Here is an 18,985-nt window from a genome sequence, read left to right on the forward strand (position 1 = left end):
GTCATATTTTTCCATTTACAATGCCAAGGAAATCTTGCCAAGGAAAACTTGTCAAGAAAAATTTTAGTGTAAATGAAGCTTAAGGAATTGGGGCTTAAATCCAGATCTTGGATCCAAATGTAATTTACCATTATAAAATGAAAGGGAAAGCGTTCGATTCTAAAAAAAGTGTTAACCACAGCAAACTTTACTTTGCTATGGTTAAAATGAACCTGAACTGAACCTGTACCCCGACGTCTTGCAAGGCTGAGCCCGGTTATTCAAAAGCCGATTTACGCTAATCCCACGTTAAAAATTAATCAAGGAGTTTATTTCTCTTCTCCCAAATGCTGTTCAACGCTGATATTCGGCAAAACTTTACATTACAAGATATCAATCTTGAAAACAAAAGTAAGCTAAAGAAACTTTCACCAAAGAGTTGAAAACATGAAACAAAAGTTCACGCTAATCCTGGATTAAGTTAATCGGCTTTCGAACAACCAGGCCCCGCAGGATGCTACCGAAAAGTTCAAAGAATGTCTAAGTCGGGGGACACTGACTTTTAAAAGAACAAAGTGGGGCTTCAAACAAAGGGTTTACTCTGGCCAAACAGGAAATACTCTGCGAGAGGATCTGGTGCGTCTCAAGCTCTGCCAAAACACTCAAGTAACGTTGGACAAATCTTGAGGAAAAAATACTTTTCTTGAAGATGGATGACGTTACATCGGAAACACGTTTGTCTATTACCTGTAAAAAATAGTTGTGGCTTCCTTAAAGATCATTTCTTGCCAATAAGATTTACGGAAATCGATCAATCCAGAGCAGCGCCTACTTGTATGGTCAAAACTATTTTTTAGAAGTCCTTGAGAAATGCTTAAGTTTTTGTAGAAAAGCGTAAGCAATATCTTAGCCAACAACTGAAACTGCTACTCTTTCGGTCGGGATCTTAAAAACGAAGACGAGAACGTCAAAGAACAACGCGTTTAACGAGGAAATACACGAGGGAGCTTAAGCAACGACAACGGCGACGGCAACGAGAACGTCATCTAAAAATATAAATTCGCGTTATTTTAATCGCTTCGTGAGTATTTCAACCTTTTTTGCATGACAAGGGTGTGGAATTTCCTCAAAAATGGCACTCGTCGGAACCGCACTTAATTTAGGGGAGAAAATGAAAATTTGTCCTCAATTGCTGACGTTCTTCATAACACCTAAAATGTGGTTATTTCACGTTGTTGATTTGTAGACGACGGCAAAGAAATGGACAGAAGTGAAAAATGCGCGTGCAGGGCGTGCAAAGCAATTGTTTTTACCCACTAAATATCTAAATATGCAAGTTCGTGACGTTCTCGTTGCCGTCGCCGTTGTCGTTTCTTAAGCTCCCTAATGGCCATTCACGCCCTTCCCCCCCTCGCCCCTCTCCCCCCCCTCCCCCACCTTGTGAGTTTTACAGTTTGGTACATTTTTTGTGCCGTTTTCGACCAAACCAGCGGGACCTTGAGGCTAGACGGCGTCAACGAGAACGGTAGCACCTCAAATAAATAAATAAATAAACAAACAACAGGTCTAATAAGGAGGGCATTCCACATTTTGGCACGTTTATTGTCGCTCTCGTATTTTCCGCTACCGGCATTATTTATTCCGTTTTTAAAAGCCCAAGTACATGCTGCACCCGGAAGAATAGAGTGTTTGCACCCACGTGATCAGTAACCTTGTTTTTCCACCGAAACAAAAGAAAATGTTTGTATGATAAAAGAGCACAATTCCCGGAGAATTAGTTGGGCACATCAACATGGCCGCCGTTCCGTTGTTTAGGTGAAAAACCTTAAATAACTTAACCATGACCACAACCAGGTTTTCTGAGCCCGCGAGACTGAGCACCCCCAGCCATCCATTGTTTTAACGAAAACCGCTGGTCAGCCACCTTGGTTCTGGTCATTGCTGTCTAAGGTCTTAGGTACACCAACATAGCTGTCGTGACGTCACGTAAAAACACCCTATACTGACTCCGCTCCTTGGCGTACTGGCGCCATGTCTTCAATCGTGTAGTTTAACCACAAACATTTTGCCAGTTTCGTAAAGGAAATAAAAGACTGGCGCTCACGATTTTTGGATTGGGCTGTCAAAAAGTCGGAATTGCCTAATTTGACTAAGTTGCATAACGATTCATAGTTCTAAACAATGGCGGGCTTGAGTTACCGTCATCTTGGAAAGTTTTCAGCCACTTCGAAATATTTGGGATATCGAAAGTATTTCGCGATTTTCCTTCTCCTGCAGGTTGTGCAGTTTGACCGAAGTCATGATTTATTCTATGAAGTTGTGTTGACACAAACAGTTTCGAAATTTACTTTTGTATTTTGAAGAGTGTTGCTAAAACCCTCGCTGCAAGTGCACTTTTGATGAATAATATTAATACATTCTTTCTCTAGAGTTGCCATAGCCATCTTCGTTGTTTAAACTTCTCTTTCATAAGAGAAAATCCTGTTTTGGAAATTGAGTTCTTTTTTGCAGCTCACGTGCTGTGTATCTTTCAGCACATTTGAAACGGAATCGTGCTTGCGTACGTGCGAGCGTGAGATTGCGCAAAAAGCATGCCGAAAAATGGGTTTTCAGGATATCAACTTCCGGTGACACGAAAAGGAAAGTTTGAAGTTACATGTATTGTCCGCCGCCATCTCTTTACTTAAAAAGACATTACGCTGATTTTCTACTCTTCCACTTAATTTCTCTTCTGAAACTACGATAGAGAAGCAGCTTACACTATGCAGGTTCCAAGCCAAAGTTTTGGCGCACCGCAGGTTTCAGAGCATAGTCTTCAGCCTTCTTCCCAAAACAGTCTTTGATGTTGTTATCGGCTTTGTACAAGCGTAACAGAATATCCACCGTACCTTCATGTCCCGCGGCTGAAGAAAGATGAAGAGCTGTAAGAAGACACATTTGTTTAGATTCGAATTGATTGTTTCCAAAACTACAGACGAGCAGTTTTGGTAAGAGAAAAAAAAAAAAAAGAAAGAAAAGGAAAGAAGATATTTGTTACCTGTTCTTCCATTTTTGTCTTGGGAGTTTATCCTTGCGCCTCTGTCCAGCAAAAATTGAACCGTTTCATTAAAACCTTCCTATAACAATATCGCAAAGCACAAACGTCAGAAAGAATCGTAAGAACATGTGGCCTTACAAGAATGGTTGCTTTCGGAACGTTCGCATTTCAGGCGCAATCGTTTTCAATACGTGGTTATGAACACACCACAGAAAATGTACCGTGCAGAAGGCGATCGCACAGTCACACACAGCAAAGAAATCGCAGACAAAAATCGCAGGGCACCGGTCATCTATTAGCGTTTCAAAGAAGGGTCATTATTGCTGTCGGGAACAGTCAAAAACGTAAACGGTGCAAGACAAACGAGAGAACAACTGAAAACTAATATTCATTAAGGCTATTTGTGATAATAGACCTCGGACGATGTTATCCACCTCGGCCTTCGGCCTTGGTGGATAACACCCTCCTTGACCTGCAGAATTCTTCATATCCTACTCAACCTCATTCAATAATTGCTAAGTATTCTTGGATCGTCACTTTACACATGGGATAGCCGTTGCCACAACGACCATCTTTAAAAACTATTAATAATAACAATAATCATCATCATCATCATAATCATCATCACATCACTGATGAACTTCATTGAAGTGTCAAGTCTTCCAACGCTGGAGAACTAATTGAGGACAAGGTTCTTAGAAATTAACTCAAATGTTCTTGAGGAGATGGGAAAACTGGAGTACACGTAGCCTGCAAACGCAGACGTATTTCCGGCGGTCGTTTCTCTCCCCCGAAAAACGACCGCCGGAAATACGTCTGCGTTCGCAGGTTAGAGTACACGGGAAAAACCGCCTCTCGTACAGAGCAGAGAACCAACAGACTCAACCCACATATGACGCCGAGTCTGAGAATCGAACCCAGGCCACATTGCATGGTGGGAGGCGAGTGCTCTCACCAATGACTGCGCCAACACTGCTCAAACATAGTTCCGGGCTCTTCTCAACACACCGTCAACCTACCTTCGCTGCTAGGTGCAATGGGGTGAGATCGGAGTTTTCTGTGCACATGTTTACGTCTGCATCAAAGTTTGTTATCAGATAATCTAACGAGACATTACACCCAGCCCTAGCTGCAAGATGCATGGCTTGTCTGCCAAGTTTATCTTTCTTTCTCACACAAGCCTGTATGGGAAGAGATAAATACTCCTATCAAATGATAATTGATGATAAAGTATTAACGTAGCGCGCAAAATATATATGCACGCGATTAAACCTTTGTACAAAAGGCTGCCAAGAACCACAAACTGCTGTTCGCTATCGAGACATAAAGGTGTTACTTGACATCATTCGCCTTTTTTCCCCAGGCGATCAGCTTTAGTTTTCTTCGTGTTGTATCAGAGACGGATCCGGGGGAAGGGTTGAGAGCCCCCCTCCCCCCGCCCGTCCCTCTTTGAGCAGCATTTCCAGATTCTATTTCACGCTTTTACAACGTTTTTCAAGCCTAAGGAATGCTGGAAATGGCGTTTTAGAGGGAAAAAACGTAAACAAATTTCGGGGGCGGGGTATGACCTCGGACCCTTTTAACCCTAAACTCCTAATTGCCTTTCACACACCGATGGCGTTTAAAGTTAATAATTCCCCTTTCAGAAATTCCTGCATGAATCCGCCCCTGTGTATTTACTGAACCAACGCCTGATCATTTTTGTTAGGAGGCTTTAGAGCGCCGTGCGGGATCGTGGACAGAGGTTAAAAAAGCGACTTCCTCACAAAGGCCAGTGGGCAAGTTTTTATCTTGCTGCCCGTTACTTAGTTTTGCAAAGAAAAGCTTAAGCAAGTAGGGAAATCCACTGCATCCCTCTTATAGTTGAACAAGATTCTAGAGAGAAGAAAGAGTGTCGTGCCGGATCACAATCTACTTAAGTACTTATGGATTTAATTAAGCTTATATATACATACATATTAAACTTAACCTCATTATTCGTATTCTGCTAATCTCATTATCCTGTTTGATAAAATATAATTCATTACTTACTACCCTGAAAAACGCCCTTGTAAGAAGAAAAACCTTTTAACTTAGTCCTTATGCGAGCCATTGATAAGCAGAGATTCTCTTATCAAATGTGTTTCCAATTTTATCTCCTGGAAACCTCGTTTACATTGTCTTTGAACACGAGTCCGGGACCACTTGTGTCACTTGTTGAAGGCCCAACTAAGTTTATTCTGAATAACAGACTTCTTAAGAACATCCTATTTTGGGGCCGAGGCTGAACGTTCTTTATTCAAGATTTTATGATTTGAGTCTGACAACATTCTTAACATGTTCTTAAAGTTGTGTTGTATACTGCTGTGGCTACGTTCGACCACAAACAAAAAGTTGTTGTTCAGTCACGCCATCATGCAATAAGAAAACCGCATGGTTAAAAGGGCACTGTCAAACTGGGTAGAATCTAAATTAGTAATTTAGCACACACGTTCAACATTCCTGAAAACCCACTGAGAAGATATGAAACGTACTTATGGCACAATGATCTATTCGCATTTAATTTTGGACGACTTTCCGAAGACATCGTCTCCAAACTTAAAAAAACTGGCCAGTTTCAATTCATTTCCATGCTCTCCATCATTGATCGCAAACAACAAAGAATAGCTTCAGTTCACTTTAATGGTTATTGGTAACAAAACTACAGCATTATTTTGTGCTCTTCATTGATGCAAAGACGTCTTTTAGTCAGAGACACCCAACGTCAATTTTCGGAAAATATCTGTTCGGAAGACGATTTGAGATCTAGAATTTTCGGAACATTTGTTGTAAAATTCCTTGCTTCCCTGCCTGTCCTAGGATTTTCGAACATCTAAAAAATGGTTTAATTGCCCATTTTAAAAGGATTTTTACCCTAAAAAGGTCACCTAGAATTTTCTGGAACCTTTTTTTGGCTGAAATTTTCGAAAAGGTAAGTTTTGATCCATATAATTTTCGGATCACTAGACCTTCAGCTAGGAAATCCGAACGGATAAAAACTTTTTTGGGGATAAAAATATGCCTATATCCACCGTTTAAATACCAAAATACGTTAAACAATGCTATGTTCAGGTGGTTTTGAACTATATTCTCGTTGGGTGCCCCTGTTTTAGTGTTTTGAAGTTTTGACTACAACAGTGTGACACTGTCGAAACGTTTCTAAGTATTTGAGTTGATTGTCCTATTAGACTGCAGTTTTACATTTCCTTTACCCGTATTCATAATACTCGCAAAAACAAAAACAAATGAGCAAGATAAAGACGTTATTAACTGAATCTCTGCCTGGGGATGTTCTTCGTATGTTCTTAAAACTTGTTTAATCTCAGCCTGAATGTTCACCCATTAAGGAAGATTTTGCACGTGAGTTTTTGCACTGTAGTTTTAACGGCAATTTTTCATCTCAAACACCCACTTTAAAAACCTTAAAATTGAAATTCTTAGGCTCGATTGACCAGCCGTTTTGTGCGCCCGCGCAAACCACCGCTGGATCAGTGGATCAGTCGCCTGTCCTCCAAGTACAGAATAGAATTGGCTGGATACAAAATACAATGGCGACGGGTGCTACGTCACGGACAAACGACGCGAACCGGTTATCCAGCCGTTCGTTGGCAGGAGGAACTCCCAAAACGGCTGGAATATCGAGCCTATATTATTTCTGTGGTTTACCATTGATAAGTCAATGAAGGTACATCCCATGGTCCTGACCGATTAATCGAAATTGAGGCATTGTTTTCAATGTCCTTTCCTCCAATTAATGCAAAAGAAGGTGCCTCCTTTTTTTTTCTCAATCTTGAAATAAGTACCTTGTATGTTTGTTTGTTTGAACAGGTTGAAGTTTTGGCAGCTATTCAGATTTGAACCTGCCACCCAACCATATACTCACAGAGGACAGCCACAACACCGGGTTCTTTAACGTCCCACAGAGAACTAATGAACATGGAAGGCAGCACTTTCTCCTCAGTTATTTAGTTGTTGGTCCGGCCGGAGTCGAACTCATGACCTCCCGTATGGCAGCCCGGTGCTCAACCAGCTGAGCCACCGGTGCGCGGTATCTTAATTCTAGGTGACATTAATTAAAAATCGATATCCACAGTTGGAAGACTTTTGTTTTGAGCAAACGCCCTCAAGCCGATTAAGAAAACAATAATCAAGTACCTTATGCTCAGTAACAAGAATCTCTGCAACTTGTATAAAGCCAGCACGCAGGGCATCCATAAGAGGTGTTAACCCACAGCTGTCAGGCGAGTCCGGAATGTAACCACATCTGCATGACAGACAGGAATACTGTCTACTACTATTGTCATTGCGCATACGTTCTGCTCATCTCGAGATACTCGGGTTTCCTATCGGTGATGCTTACCAATACAGTGATATTTTTGCGCGCTTTAAAACTATCCAGAGAAAGTAGATCTTAGTAACTACTCTTGGTATCCAAAAAGAAAATTGGGGGTAACCATGCATTTCTGAGAGATAATTAAGCTTCAATTTCAGAAAAATGCGTGGTTATCCCCAATTTTCTTTTTGGATTTCAATAACAATTGTTAAGATCATAAACCGGGGCAAAAATACCTTTGAATTAGTAGGCACCGTCCTTAAGCAAGATGATATATTGGTGTGTTGGCCAGTCAAGCTACCATGGCATTTATTTAGCATTGGAATTCATAGGTACATTTATAAATCAACTCTGTTATAAAGAGAAGGGCAATACACCAGAGCCTGACACAAAAACCCCTGAAAACCAGGGAATGTGTACCCCCGACCAAGGCAGTGCTGCATTACCCTTGGCGTTCTAGCTTCAGCAGCTGACTCGTCCCCAGTCATCTTCATACAGGGCGCAGGGAGAGATAGGTACCGAGAAAGGGAGTGCAAGATGAGATGGGTAGGACGAAAACGAAGAAGGAAGACGTCGTCTTCTCCCCTTCTCCCTTCCCATCATCCTCTCTTCCACTTCGCCGTGTCGCTGCCATTTGTTATATGAAGATGACTGGGGACGAGTCAGCTTCAGCAGGGGTTTCCATAACTTTTGAGGTAGATGCCTGGGATAATCAATGCAAACAATGGTCACTCTTGTCTTGACTTTTACAAGGGTTTGAGTGAAAATCAAAGCAGAGTAGCCGGCGGTGAGAGGCAAATTTCTGACTGGCTTCTTATAAAACCCATGGCTTACATGTAAGGGTATTAATATTGAAATTAGTTATGCTAATAAGGATTATCACAAATTACATTTCATTATTAGCTTACTGGTCTCATGAACTATGCCACAGTAATAATAATTATTACTGGTAGTTGCTTCTGTGAAGGCAAAGTTTAATGAACAGCAACACTGGGTGACAATAATATTGGTCAAATTTAAGAGGTTGAAAAGAAAATAACATTTTCCCTTCTATTTTTATAATTTCTCACCCATAATTTATCAACTATCATTAATTATTTCTGTTAAGATTCATAAAAAATTATAACACACAATATTTCATACATGCATCAAAATGTTAGGTTGGTGCTGTTTAATGCATGCGACTCTGCCATAATTTTGAAAATACTCAAAATAACGGGCACCCAAAATGTTCATTTTGAAATTTTAACTTATAAAGAATGACCTTTAAGTTTTAATCAATACATTGAAAGCTTGAAGTTTGTACCTGGAAATCATGAGCCTTACAGCTTCTGTTTTCCCATGAAGGGCTGAAAAAGAAAAGGAGCTAGGAGTCAGTGGGTTAATAGGCCACTTCGGAAAATACCATATTACATGTACTCTTTGTTTGTCCCCCCAAATTTTGCATAAGCATTGTTTCCAGTTTCTCTTGGGACTTACAATGGTCCCAAGGGAAAACAAAAACAATGCTTATGCAAAATTTGGGGGGACAAACAAATAGTATTTTGGTATTTTCCGAAGTGGCCTATTGAATTGCATTTAAGTGGATTGAACAAGTTTAATTAATTAAAATGATTAAAAGAGCCTAAAATTCTTTACAAGTTCTTAATGCCATGACACCTTCCATTATAACTGTCTGACTAACCTGCTGTATGGAGAGGTGTGCGTCCATTCTTACTACAAGTGTCCCAGATGCCTGCACAGCAATTAAGGAGGTAACATAAGATGTCTCTATGACCTTCTCTAGCAGCAACATGGAAACAATTCCATCCATCCTTGTTTTTTAGTTTCATGTTTGCTCCACTCTGGACCAATAAAGAGATGGTGTCGATGTTAGGCTTGGTACATGACATCATAAGTGGAGTCCTATTCTAACAAGACAGAAAAGTAAAGTAAGAACACACAACTTGTTATCGCTCATGAATAGATTAAAACCCTTTCACTCCTGTAAGGGCCAATGAGACTTACAGATTTTACTCTGTCTAGCGCCAGACGATTTTACTCGTCAATGGGGAACCCCACAGGAGTAAAAGGGTTAAAGCAAGCCCACCATTGTGCGAAATTCATGGAACAGCCAGGTCCCTACAATGTTTCAATTTTCCTCTGATTTTGTGATAATGAAGTACATTTGATGGAGATTAATCTACGTGGGGAAAATAAGTACAGTACAAGTAAAACAATGTGCTCTTATAATGTTTGATCTTGGTTGCCCAAGGGCACATACACATTTACAACTGGCACTTAAACTCAACAGAGTCCAAGTTTATGTTTAACTCTCACATACAGAAATACAGAGTCACTTATTTCCATATCATTGAATAACGAAAGCTCCTATTATGTGGACCTCGTTCTACAAAAGCTTCTAAATACTTTGCATGTGCTGGCTCTGTGTGGCCCTTAATTCTGCAGTTGCTCCTAGAGACATTTCTTACAAAAAAAGTAAACATTTTAAAAGGGTATGGTGGGTCATTAATGTAAAACTTGATAATTGTCCCCGCAGGGTTTTGGCCCAGAGGCCAAACCAGGAGGCAACCTACATGTAGAAGTTTCAGCAGGAAAAGGGTAACTTGAATGTATAAATTGGTAGATATTGTAGGGGGAATCAATCTTGATATGCTCAACCCGGCATGCAAGGTGGTATCGATTATGCGCGCAAGTGGTATTGGTATTGACAAATGAAGTGTCATCTATATCAAATGAATCCATTATATGAAACTGTGGATATGAAATCAAGTTAAGCCATGATCCTCGAAAAATTTAGTACTTCAATGGGGTTCAAACCCTATTGAAGTCCTGAATTTTTCAGGCTTCTCTCCACAATTGCCAAAAAAAAAAAAATGCATTCATACATGTAACTGCGAGGATCATAGCTTAACTTGGTATTGGTATTGTTCTACGCGGCCAAGGTGTTTTAGGAGTCACAAAGTAGAAACTGGCAAGGAGAACCAAAGTACTGTTCGGGTTAGCGATTGATCTGAAAATTCAAACATTGAAGCAGATCTGATGCAAATCGAGTTTCGTGGCTCAAAACAGGGGCTTGCAAAGATTTGTCAGACGCAAATCAGAAACAAGGGTGACAGGTGGTGACAAAACACTGGCCCCCAGTCCATGGACTACCCAAATGGACTACCCTAAAATTGACTGTAACTTCTAAAATTACCATTTCGAATGAGTACTATTGAAAGAACTGCGCATGGTGACATGCAACTAAATCCAAGAATTGCACCGGTTTCACTTCACTTAGTATACATGATGTAATCGGCCATCAGGACAATAACATTATCGAAAGCTAACCTTTTTATAGTTTAATGGCTGCTTAGACTTAAATACTGTTGATCAACACTGGAACACTGGATCAAGCCTGGAACACCGACGCATAGAACAAGCACTGACACTCGTATACAAAAGTATTTATGGCCAGGCACCGAACTGCATTCGGGAAAGGTTTATCCTGCGTAGCAACGGTTACAGCCTACGGGGCCATCTTAAGGTTGTTATTCCAAGACCAACCTCATCTTATATGCAACATTCTTTCACGTACCAGGCTAGTAAACAATGGAACAATCTACCAGACAAAATAAGGATGTCAGAATCCCTTACTACATTTCGGAAGAACTTACAAAACATACAATTGTCTTCATCGTATGACTGCAGCTGTATTTTTTGTAAATAGACAGTCTAATTACCAATATTTTCTTTTATTGAATTATTGATTATTGTAATAGGGTATTATTCATTTCAGTTGATTTAATTCTTATTTCTTATTTTTTACTCATTACTTGTACATGTAAGATTATCTTAATTATCACATTGTAATTTTTTATGACACATTTGCATTTAAACGAGCTATCGCTCATATGCGATATGTGTTTAAATAAAATTACTTACTTACTGTTTAAAATGGGTGTTTAGGCTTAGGTAAGCACTGCTTGAAACATGGCTTAAATATAGACAAACAGTACTCATTTGAAATAGTATTTATAGCGTAGTCCATTTGCCTGGGTAGTCCATGGACTGGGGGTCAGTGTTCATGGACTGGCGACATGTTCAGCATATAATTCAATATCTTTCATACTATCTTTGGAGGGGGAAGATGTAGTGAAACTATTACTAGTAATTAATAAGGGGAGAAAGAACAGTCACGATCCCGCCATCCCGTCCCGCCCTGTGCTGCGCCCGCACCCGCTCGTTTCTTACCAATCTGCTCTTTTCAAACAATCAATCTCCGCTTTATAAGAAATGAGAACTTTTACACATTTCACATGCGATCCAGCAGCTGCTTCGTGTAAAGCTCGTTTCAAGTCCTTGTTACGTTGCTCGATGTCAACTCCACTTTCAATCAAAAACTTGATCAAATCAAAGTGCCCTTGTCGTGCTGCCACAATTAAAGCTGTGTCACCAGATTTGGAATGGACACAGTTCAATATGGCTCTTTTATCTTGGCTGTTATCCACCATAGCGATGAATTCGTCAAGTTTGTTTCGCTGTACGAGGCGTAAAGGCGGAGGATAATCGGGGAAATTCTCATAACAAGAGAAATGAACTTCTCCCGCCATGTTGGCTTCAACTAATAATTCTCTAGTGGGGGTGGGGAGTACTGTTGCAAAAAAAATAAGATGAATAACAAAATTAACTTGATATCATTTGAACGATTTACATTATTCTGTCATTGAAAAAAGAGAAAAACGTATATTTCTCCTTTTTTTGGCTCAAAGATGATTGCACAAATGTTCGACAAAATTATCTTTTTGGCATGAAACAACTCCTTACCCCCCTCCCCTCCGTATGGGAGACCTGGGAAATGCAACTGTCAACCAACCGTCAACCTATGGCTCGCAACTTTTCTCCCCAGAAAAGAAGAAACAAGTATGTTTTGTCCCCGCATCAACGGATAATTTCAAGTTACTTTACTCCAAAGAGCGGTATCTCCAAAGAAGAAGTGAATTTCCTTGTAAAGCCGAAGAAAGATCTCAAGAACAAAACCCGGTTTCCAACGCCGACAGAATCAAGAGAAACTGGGGATGCTATTTCGGATCAATTTGCGTTTCCAGTGGAAATAAGCGGTTTTACAACCGCAACGAACGTACACAAACAAGCAGTGAAACTTGTTGGGAGCGACCCTAAGCACACATCTACATCTTCCTTGCGCTGGTCTGGTCTTGGAAGTGAAGGCTGGCAATCACACGTTACCGAAGACAGCTCTGGCAAAGACTCTGTGTATTGCTCAAGGGATACACATGGTTCACTTTCTCATATGGCGCCGATGGCGCCTTCTTCGTCACCAAAATCTGCACGCAAGAGAAAACGCCGAAACCAACCACTGAAGCGTCCAAGTGGGAGGAAAATAAAGCTGCAAAAACGCCACAAGCATAACACATCACATAAAGACGACTGTGACATGGATGAAAATGGGGGAATTTCCTCCGATAGTGATTGTTGCATCGTGAATGTGGTACAACACAAGCATGATCCCGAAAATGGGAATTCCAGTGACAGTGAAACAAGTTCGCTCAAAGCTAGCAGAAAGAAACAGAGTGTGTCTTCGTCTCTGGCATCAACTTCTAAATGCAGTGACAGCGAGAAATCGTCACACAAAGCTAAAAATAAGAAGGCAAAAGTGTCTCCGTGTGCAAAGTCAACTTCTAGTAGCAATAAATCTTCAGATGAAGCCAGGATGAAGAAGCCAAGGCCAAGTAAGAAGTCGGTTTTAAAGTCAACTCCATGTGGCAGTAAACGCAGTGAATTGTCACACAATAAATCTAGAAAAACGAAGCCAAGTGCGTCATCATTTGTAAAGAGATCTTCTAGTGAAAGTAAAAGCAGTGAATTAGCACGTAAATCAAGCAAAAAGAAGCAAAGTTTGTCTTTGCCTGCAAAATCAACACCTTCATGTAGTAGCAGTGAAAGCAGTGAATCTTCAGACGATGACAGCCCAGAGAAACCCAGTGTGACTTCAGTTGCAAAGGCAACTTCAAGTAGCGGTAAAAGTAGTAAATTATCACAAAAATCTAGCAAAAAGAAGGAAAGTGAGTCTTTGCCTGCAAATGCAAGTCCTACTAGCAGTGAAAGCAGCGAATCTTCAGATGATGACAGCCTAGAGAAGCCCAGTGTGACTGCGGTTTCAAAGTCAATTTCAAATAGCAGTAAAAGTAATAAATTATCACACAAATCTAGCAAAAAGGAGGGAATTGAGTCTTTGCATGTGAACACAAGTCCTAGTAACAGTGAAGGCAGTGAATCTCCTCACGAAGCTGACAAAAAGTTAGCTTCAAGTAGCAGTGAAAGCAGTGATTCTTCACGCAAAGCTGGAAAAAAGAAGCCAAGAAAAAGGAAGAAGATGTCATCTGCGAGATCTTCCATGTATGGCCTGGTTAAAGGTGACGAAAGTGACACAGAGGATGACTCTGACGATTCTACCCCTCCTGTGAAAGAATTTTCACACCTCCCTGAAGAGATAATGGAGAATATATTCTGCCAATTACCTGTTATAGACTTGATGTTAAACTGTGTCTTGGTTTGCCAGCAGTGGAATAGAATCATAACAAGATATTCGGTAATTTATGTTAAAAATAAGCAATAAGAACATTATTTATTTACAAAAAAAATAACGGTCACTACCTATATAACATAATAGGTGTACGTTCTAGTCACATTATTTTTGTACATGATGTCTTTGGAATGTGGAATGAACATGTTTGCTTCTCAGAACATTGTTGTCCTGGGCATTAGTGATAACAACTAAGAGTTTAATATCTTTTTGTTTCTGATGTCAGTAAGTCCTCTAACTTGATAATAAATTATCATACTGCTGGTCTTAAAGCTTTCAAACTTGCTTTGGACGGAAGTGTTCCATCGAGTGAGGCATCAACCATTCGCTTAATGTTTATACATGTAATGTCCAAGACAACAAAGTTCTGGTTGCTTTAAGCCCACTGAAGGGTTTGTGATGAAAATGAAGTTTATGCGAAGGATTTGCCAAAGATCAAGTTATTGCGACCAGGGAAAAGGTTGAATATTCAAAAGGCCGGGGGACTTTTCAATTGTCCGGGAGCCCTTCGGGCTTCCAACATTAAAAGTTAGTAGCCCGAGTCATTTTTTCAAGAGCCCAGAATTAACTAATTCCAGCTGGGATCATATTTACATGTGAGTGAGGATTAATCAAGTAAGGCGCTCGTTCGGGCTACTTGATCAGAAATTTGGTCGCCCGCGCTCGCAAATAAGGCGCCCCAGGCGACCGGGCGACCGTGCGACCGTTAGGCAGCAACCTTGCACTTGGAATTGCAGCGAATATTGACCTCAAGTATCTCTGGCAGTATTTTATAACTTTCTTTGATACTTAGGCCAGGCTTTGAACTTGCAGTTTAATTAAGAATCAATTATTTTTATTGGTACTCAATTTAATAATTATAATAATACTTATTATTATTATTATTATTATTATTATTATTATTATTTATTTATTTATTTATTTATTACAGTAAGGACACTTGAACCGTGAACACTTGACATTTTTGTGTAAATTGTTTTTTTTGGGGGGAGGAAGAAATAAAGGCTCTTCTTATGATGTATAGTGTTACATGTATAGCATTTTGTGAGTGTAAAAACATTAAATACTCTTGTCAAAAGGACGAGCCCACATTGTACAGTCACTAAAAGAATGTACAAAAAAATATGTGTTCATGGTTCGAGTGTCCTCACTGTAAAAGGATCTGTACACTAATTTACAATAATCTTTTTTTTTTCTGTACATGTAGTTTATTCCCTGGAAGAAAAAGTACTTTCGTTTAAAGAAAAAAGATCCAGAATGTGAGGATGAGATGACAGAATTACTGGATCAGGAAGGACTTTTGGAACTGGAGTTGTTTCCTACAAATCTTGCAAGGTAAAAAGTACATATGTATTACTTTATTGGTGTGCAGAATTACAGTGACTGCAAATATTAAATTCATGGTTCAAGTTTAGTTGGATAGCTTACGGATAAATGTTAAACGTTAAATTTGATTTCAGGTCAAAATGATTTTAACCTACAGGTTGATTGTACAATAATTTGTGTGATTTCTTTGTCTCTATTTACAGACACAGTATGATAATGAATACCAGACCCAAAGAAATTAAGAATCAACCTTAGTAGGTTAAAATCATTTTGACCTGAAATCAAATTTAACCTGTAACAGATACAAAGGAACCTTGATTAATTTATAACAACTTTGTCACACTACTCATAAAGACATCCATTAACTTATGTTTAATGTGTATTCTTGCCAACTAGTACATCTTGTTATAATGCAGCTTGCAGATACATGCAATCGAAATAATTCGGTCGGTGCGAGGGTGCTCCATTATCTTCTTTAGAGCATGCTGATGATATAAGAAAATTGCTTGCCTGGCTTAAATTTTTTCTGCAGGAATGCCACCCAAAATATCTTTGCCACCAAAAAATTGAGAGGAAGGTAAATGTCGTTTTGGTTTATGTACCAGAAGTAGAAAAAGCCAAGTTACTAATGTTTCCTTTAGGATTAGAGGTTTTCGGCTCCCTACAACACCAAGAACAGTGCGAAAACTTCAAAAGGACAAAATTTTTGACTTAAACCGAGAGATATTGAATGAATGATATTTTGGAGACATTCTGAGGAGATGACAAGAATTATTAAATAGGCCTGTGGGAGGATTCAGATATGAATATTCTGGATTAAAATCTACATGTACTTCACAAAATTAAAATAAGATACTGTCAAACTTGGCTAAAGTGAAATTAAGGTATGCAATGCAACCATTTGTAAAAAATACATTAGAGACATCATTTTGAGAAAAGCTATGGTATTGCTGAACTTTTTTTGGAAGCCAATTAAATTCCTTTTGATTCATTCAATTAATTTACAGTGCCCAATCGCAAACCTTGTGGTTGCAAAAATAACTAATTTGTGCATAGTTATTGATCATCTATGATCTACAGTGACTGTAGATCACAGATGATCAATAACTATGCAGTCAGTGTTTGGTCAGGTGGCTACATGTATTTATTAAATCCAATATTTTTATTTCAATTTTAGTTTCATGAAGACGTTTAAAAGAAAATGTCATCAGTCATTAACAGAAAACTTGAAAACTCACAGCAAGTTCCAGTTGATAAAGACATTTTTGGAAACACTTGCAGAGAACTCCAAAACGGTAAGGCATTCATTTTTAATTTTTTTTTGGTTCATAGTTAGAGGAATCAGCAGAAGAGTGTTTACAGAGGAAAATCTGTACATTGAAAGTTTGTTGATTTTTTTTTAGTGTCTGTCACTTTCATGTACATGCAACTGCAGGGGCGCTCAAAGTTAGCGACTAAGTGGTCGTACATGCGACTAAATTTTTGGTTGTGCACCTAAAAAATCGTGTGTGATCGCACTCCCGAGCCTTAAGAGCTCAAGTGCAGTGCGTTTGCTTTCCCACCTGACTATAGTATACCGCGCACCGGTGGCTCAGTTGGTTGAGCATCGGGCTATCATGCGGGAGGTCGTGAGTTCGACTCCGGCCGGACCAACACTCAGGGTCTTAAAATAACTGAGAAGAATGTGCTGCCTTTGTAATTACATCTGCAAATGGTTAGACTTTCAAGTCTTCTCGGATAAGGACTGTAAACCGGAGGTCCCGTCTCATAACCCTGGTTGGAAATTAAATAGTATGGGACGTTAAAGAACCCACTCACTATTCGATAAGAGTAGGGGACGTAGTCCCCGGTTGTGGTATGACCTTATCTGGACGGGGGCATCTTTCACTTCCTAAAATAAAATTGTAAATTGTGTAATTAGCAGTCTGGCTAAAGTCCCTCGAAACACATTGTAAATTAGTCCTGAAAAGCCCCCAGGGGAGAGACTAATAGCCTCACTCACTCACACACACTCACTCATACTTGCGCAATCCGAGTGGTACGTCCCGAAACAGAAGCATCAATCAACAGATATAAAGATATAAAGATATACATAACAAAAATCTGACCCTAAATAATAAAGGTAGATTATTTTCCTTTCATCGATGTGTGTTTATTTGTTGTCAGTTTTCTCAACAAAATTAATTCCCCCAACGCCGGTGAAGGTCCATTTTCCTATTGATGTTTCATTCCACTCCATACTCTTCTGTTTTGTTAAAACTCCGCTGTCACATGCAAATGAAGACTATGAAGACTACGAATACAGCGCATGCTTATTGCACATGTTAAAGGTTTGTGATAGTGGAAGGTTAAGCGAGGGTCAACAATAAGAGCCTTTTTCTTCAAGGTAAGAAAATTGTTAAAAAAAAGTGAATTATAGCCTAGTCAAGTCGTCGCGCTTGTATTGTCTTGTATGCAATAATTTATACTTACAAAAAGCCAGCCTTCACATTCTACAAAAGCGAGTAAATCTACCTCGAATGATACTGCATCACTATATCAGTCCGTGATAAAGCTAAAGAGGATGAACCAACGTGCAAGAAAAGACAAATAAACAAATTTCAAAGAGCGGGGTTAAACGAATTAGAGTAGCTAGAGCCCGGGGGGGGGGGGGGGGGGGCACTCATATGAAACAGAAGGGGATGCTCGTCGTCTCGCTTAGGGGTGTAAATTTTGGATTTTGGTCTCGCTTAGGGTGTTCCGGGCAAAGCGCCAATATTTTAAGCCGCGGGTAAACAGAAATCAAATTTTCTTTTTAACTTGATTTTAGGGGTCAAAATTTCCTTAAGCCACGCCCAGATTAGTCTCCTGTAGGGGTCACAAAAAGCTTGAGCCACGCCCAGATGGTCTCCTTTAGGGGTTAAATTCAAAATTTCCGACGAGCATCGCCGTCTGTTCCATATGGGAGTCCCCCCCCCCCCCCTTCCGGGAGCTAGAGTGGGATTCAGAGAAAGATTTTATGCGCTGCAGGTACTTTAAAGCCTTCCCCGTGCATTCATCCGCTTCATCCTTAGTCAATGGTTCCCTGGTAGCAGAGATCTCTTTCCTTTTGTGTTCACTGTGCTGACAAGTAAAGGAAAAGATACCTCTGCCATGGGTCGAAAGCATGTGTGGCGGTTACTTAGCGACCAAATCCTCATGTCATGCTTCATGTTGTGTAGGCTCACTTAAGTTAACAACAGCGGAATTACTGTAAAGGAATGCGTGAGACATAGCGACCTACGATAATTACGTCATATGCGCAAAATATATTTGCCATTTGTGACAGCATAAAGTCTAATCTTGGTGACTTTGATTCATTAAAGTGCGCGTCTATTATCAATTATGAAGTTGTGTATCTACTCCGGTTTTCAAGTATATTTTCTTTGGTTACAGGTGTACATTAAAAAGGAAATACATGATGAAAACTTTTCTGTTATTTCAAATGTTCTTTGACATGATGATAACATGTAATACTTTGTTGTTGAAATTGAAAAGTCAAATTGATTTAAAAACCACAAGAATTTTATCGCGGTCTCAAACGAAATGTAAGTCAGCCTTACTAGTTAAAACAACAAACGCGGCACTAAAATAAAATACAAAAAACTAGAGATGACTCCATACTGTCTTAAGTTCTGCTTTTCTGTTGGAATAGGTGCTCCCAGTATTTTAAGCTGTGCTCCTAACA

General features: G+C 39.7%; 3 protein-coding genes across 5 annotated transcripts in view; 1 reads left to right on the top strand and 2 right to left on the bottom strand.

Moving 5' to 3' along the window:
* LOC138010763 (uncharacterized) overlaps positions 1 to 18,985 on the bottom strand; it is an 82,845-nt gene that overhangs the window by 16,183 nt on the left and 47,677 nt on the right. The gene's annotated exons all lie outside the window — the stretch shown is intronic.
* LOC138010762 (ankyrin repeat domain-containing protein 16-like) lies at positions 75 to 11,951 on the bottom strand. Of its 2 annotated transcripts, XM_068857741.1 has the most exons (8): positions 11,604 to 11,951; positions 9,052 to 9,272; positions 8,674 to 8,716; positions 7,190 to 7,298; positions 4,036 to 4,197; positions 3,017 to 3,095; positions 2,739 to 2,900; positions 75 to 726 (listed from the first exon to the last, which is right to left on the bottom strand). In XM_068857741.1, the coding sequence occupies exons 1-7, from the start codon at positions 11,861 to 11,863 to the stop codon at positions 2,740 to 2,742; spliced, it is 1,035 nt and encodes a 344-aa protein (XP_068713842.1). In that variant the 5' UTR covers positions 11,864 to 11,951; the 3' UTR covers positions 75 to 726; position 2,739. The 2 variants fall into 2 exon arrangements, with proteins under 2 accessions (XP_068713842.1, XP_068713841.1); XM_068857740.1 differs by lacking the exon at positions 75 to 726 and having other exon boundaries at positions 1,432 to 2,900.
* The window catches only part of LOC138010759 (F-box DNA helicase 1-like), a 43,119-nt gene continuing 36,342 nt past the window's right edge, over positions 12,209 to 18,985 (top strand). For both annotated transcript variants that reach the window (XR_011124541.1, XM_068857736.1), the window contains exons 1-3: positions 12,209 to 13,959; positions 15,161 to 15,288; positions 16,457 to 16,574. Coding sequence is in view for 1 of the 2 variants with exons in the window: in XM_068857736.1 (XP_068713837.1) it covers positions 12,235 to 13,959; positions 15,161 to 15,288; positions 16,457 to 16,574 (1,971 nt within the window). In the remaining variant the exon portion in view is untranslated. The remainder of the gene's footprint in view (positions 13,960 to 15,160; positions 15,289 to 16,456; positions 16,575 to 18,985) is intronic.

This window comes from Montipora foliosa, chromosome 7, assembly GCF_036669935.1.
Source record: "Montipora foliosa isolate CH-2021 chromosome 7, ASM3666993v2, whole genome shotgun sequence".
Taxonomy (NCBI): Eukaryota; Metazoa; Cnidaria; class Anthozoa; order Scleractinia; family Acroporidae; genus Montipora; species Montipora foliosa.

What these genes read in the sequence shown, in the direction of transcription:
- LOC138010762 (XM_068857741.1), bottom strand. Translation starts at nt 11,863, where the DNA reads ATGGTGGATAACAGCCAAGATAAAAGAGCCATATTGAACTGTGTCCAT. An exon ending in TGTTTGAAAAGAGCAGATTG is followed by an intron (nt 9,273 to 11,603) that starts GTAAGAAACGAG and finishes TTGTTAGAATAG; the next exon opens with GACTCCACTTATGATGTCAT. An exon ending in AGACAAAAATGGAAGAACAG is followed by an intron (nt 2,901 to 3,016) that starts GTAACAAATATC and finishes GTCTTCTTACAG; the next exon opens with CTCTTCATCTTTCTTCAGCC.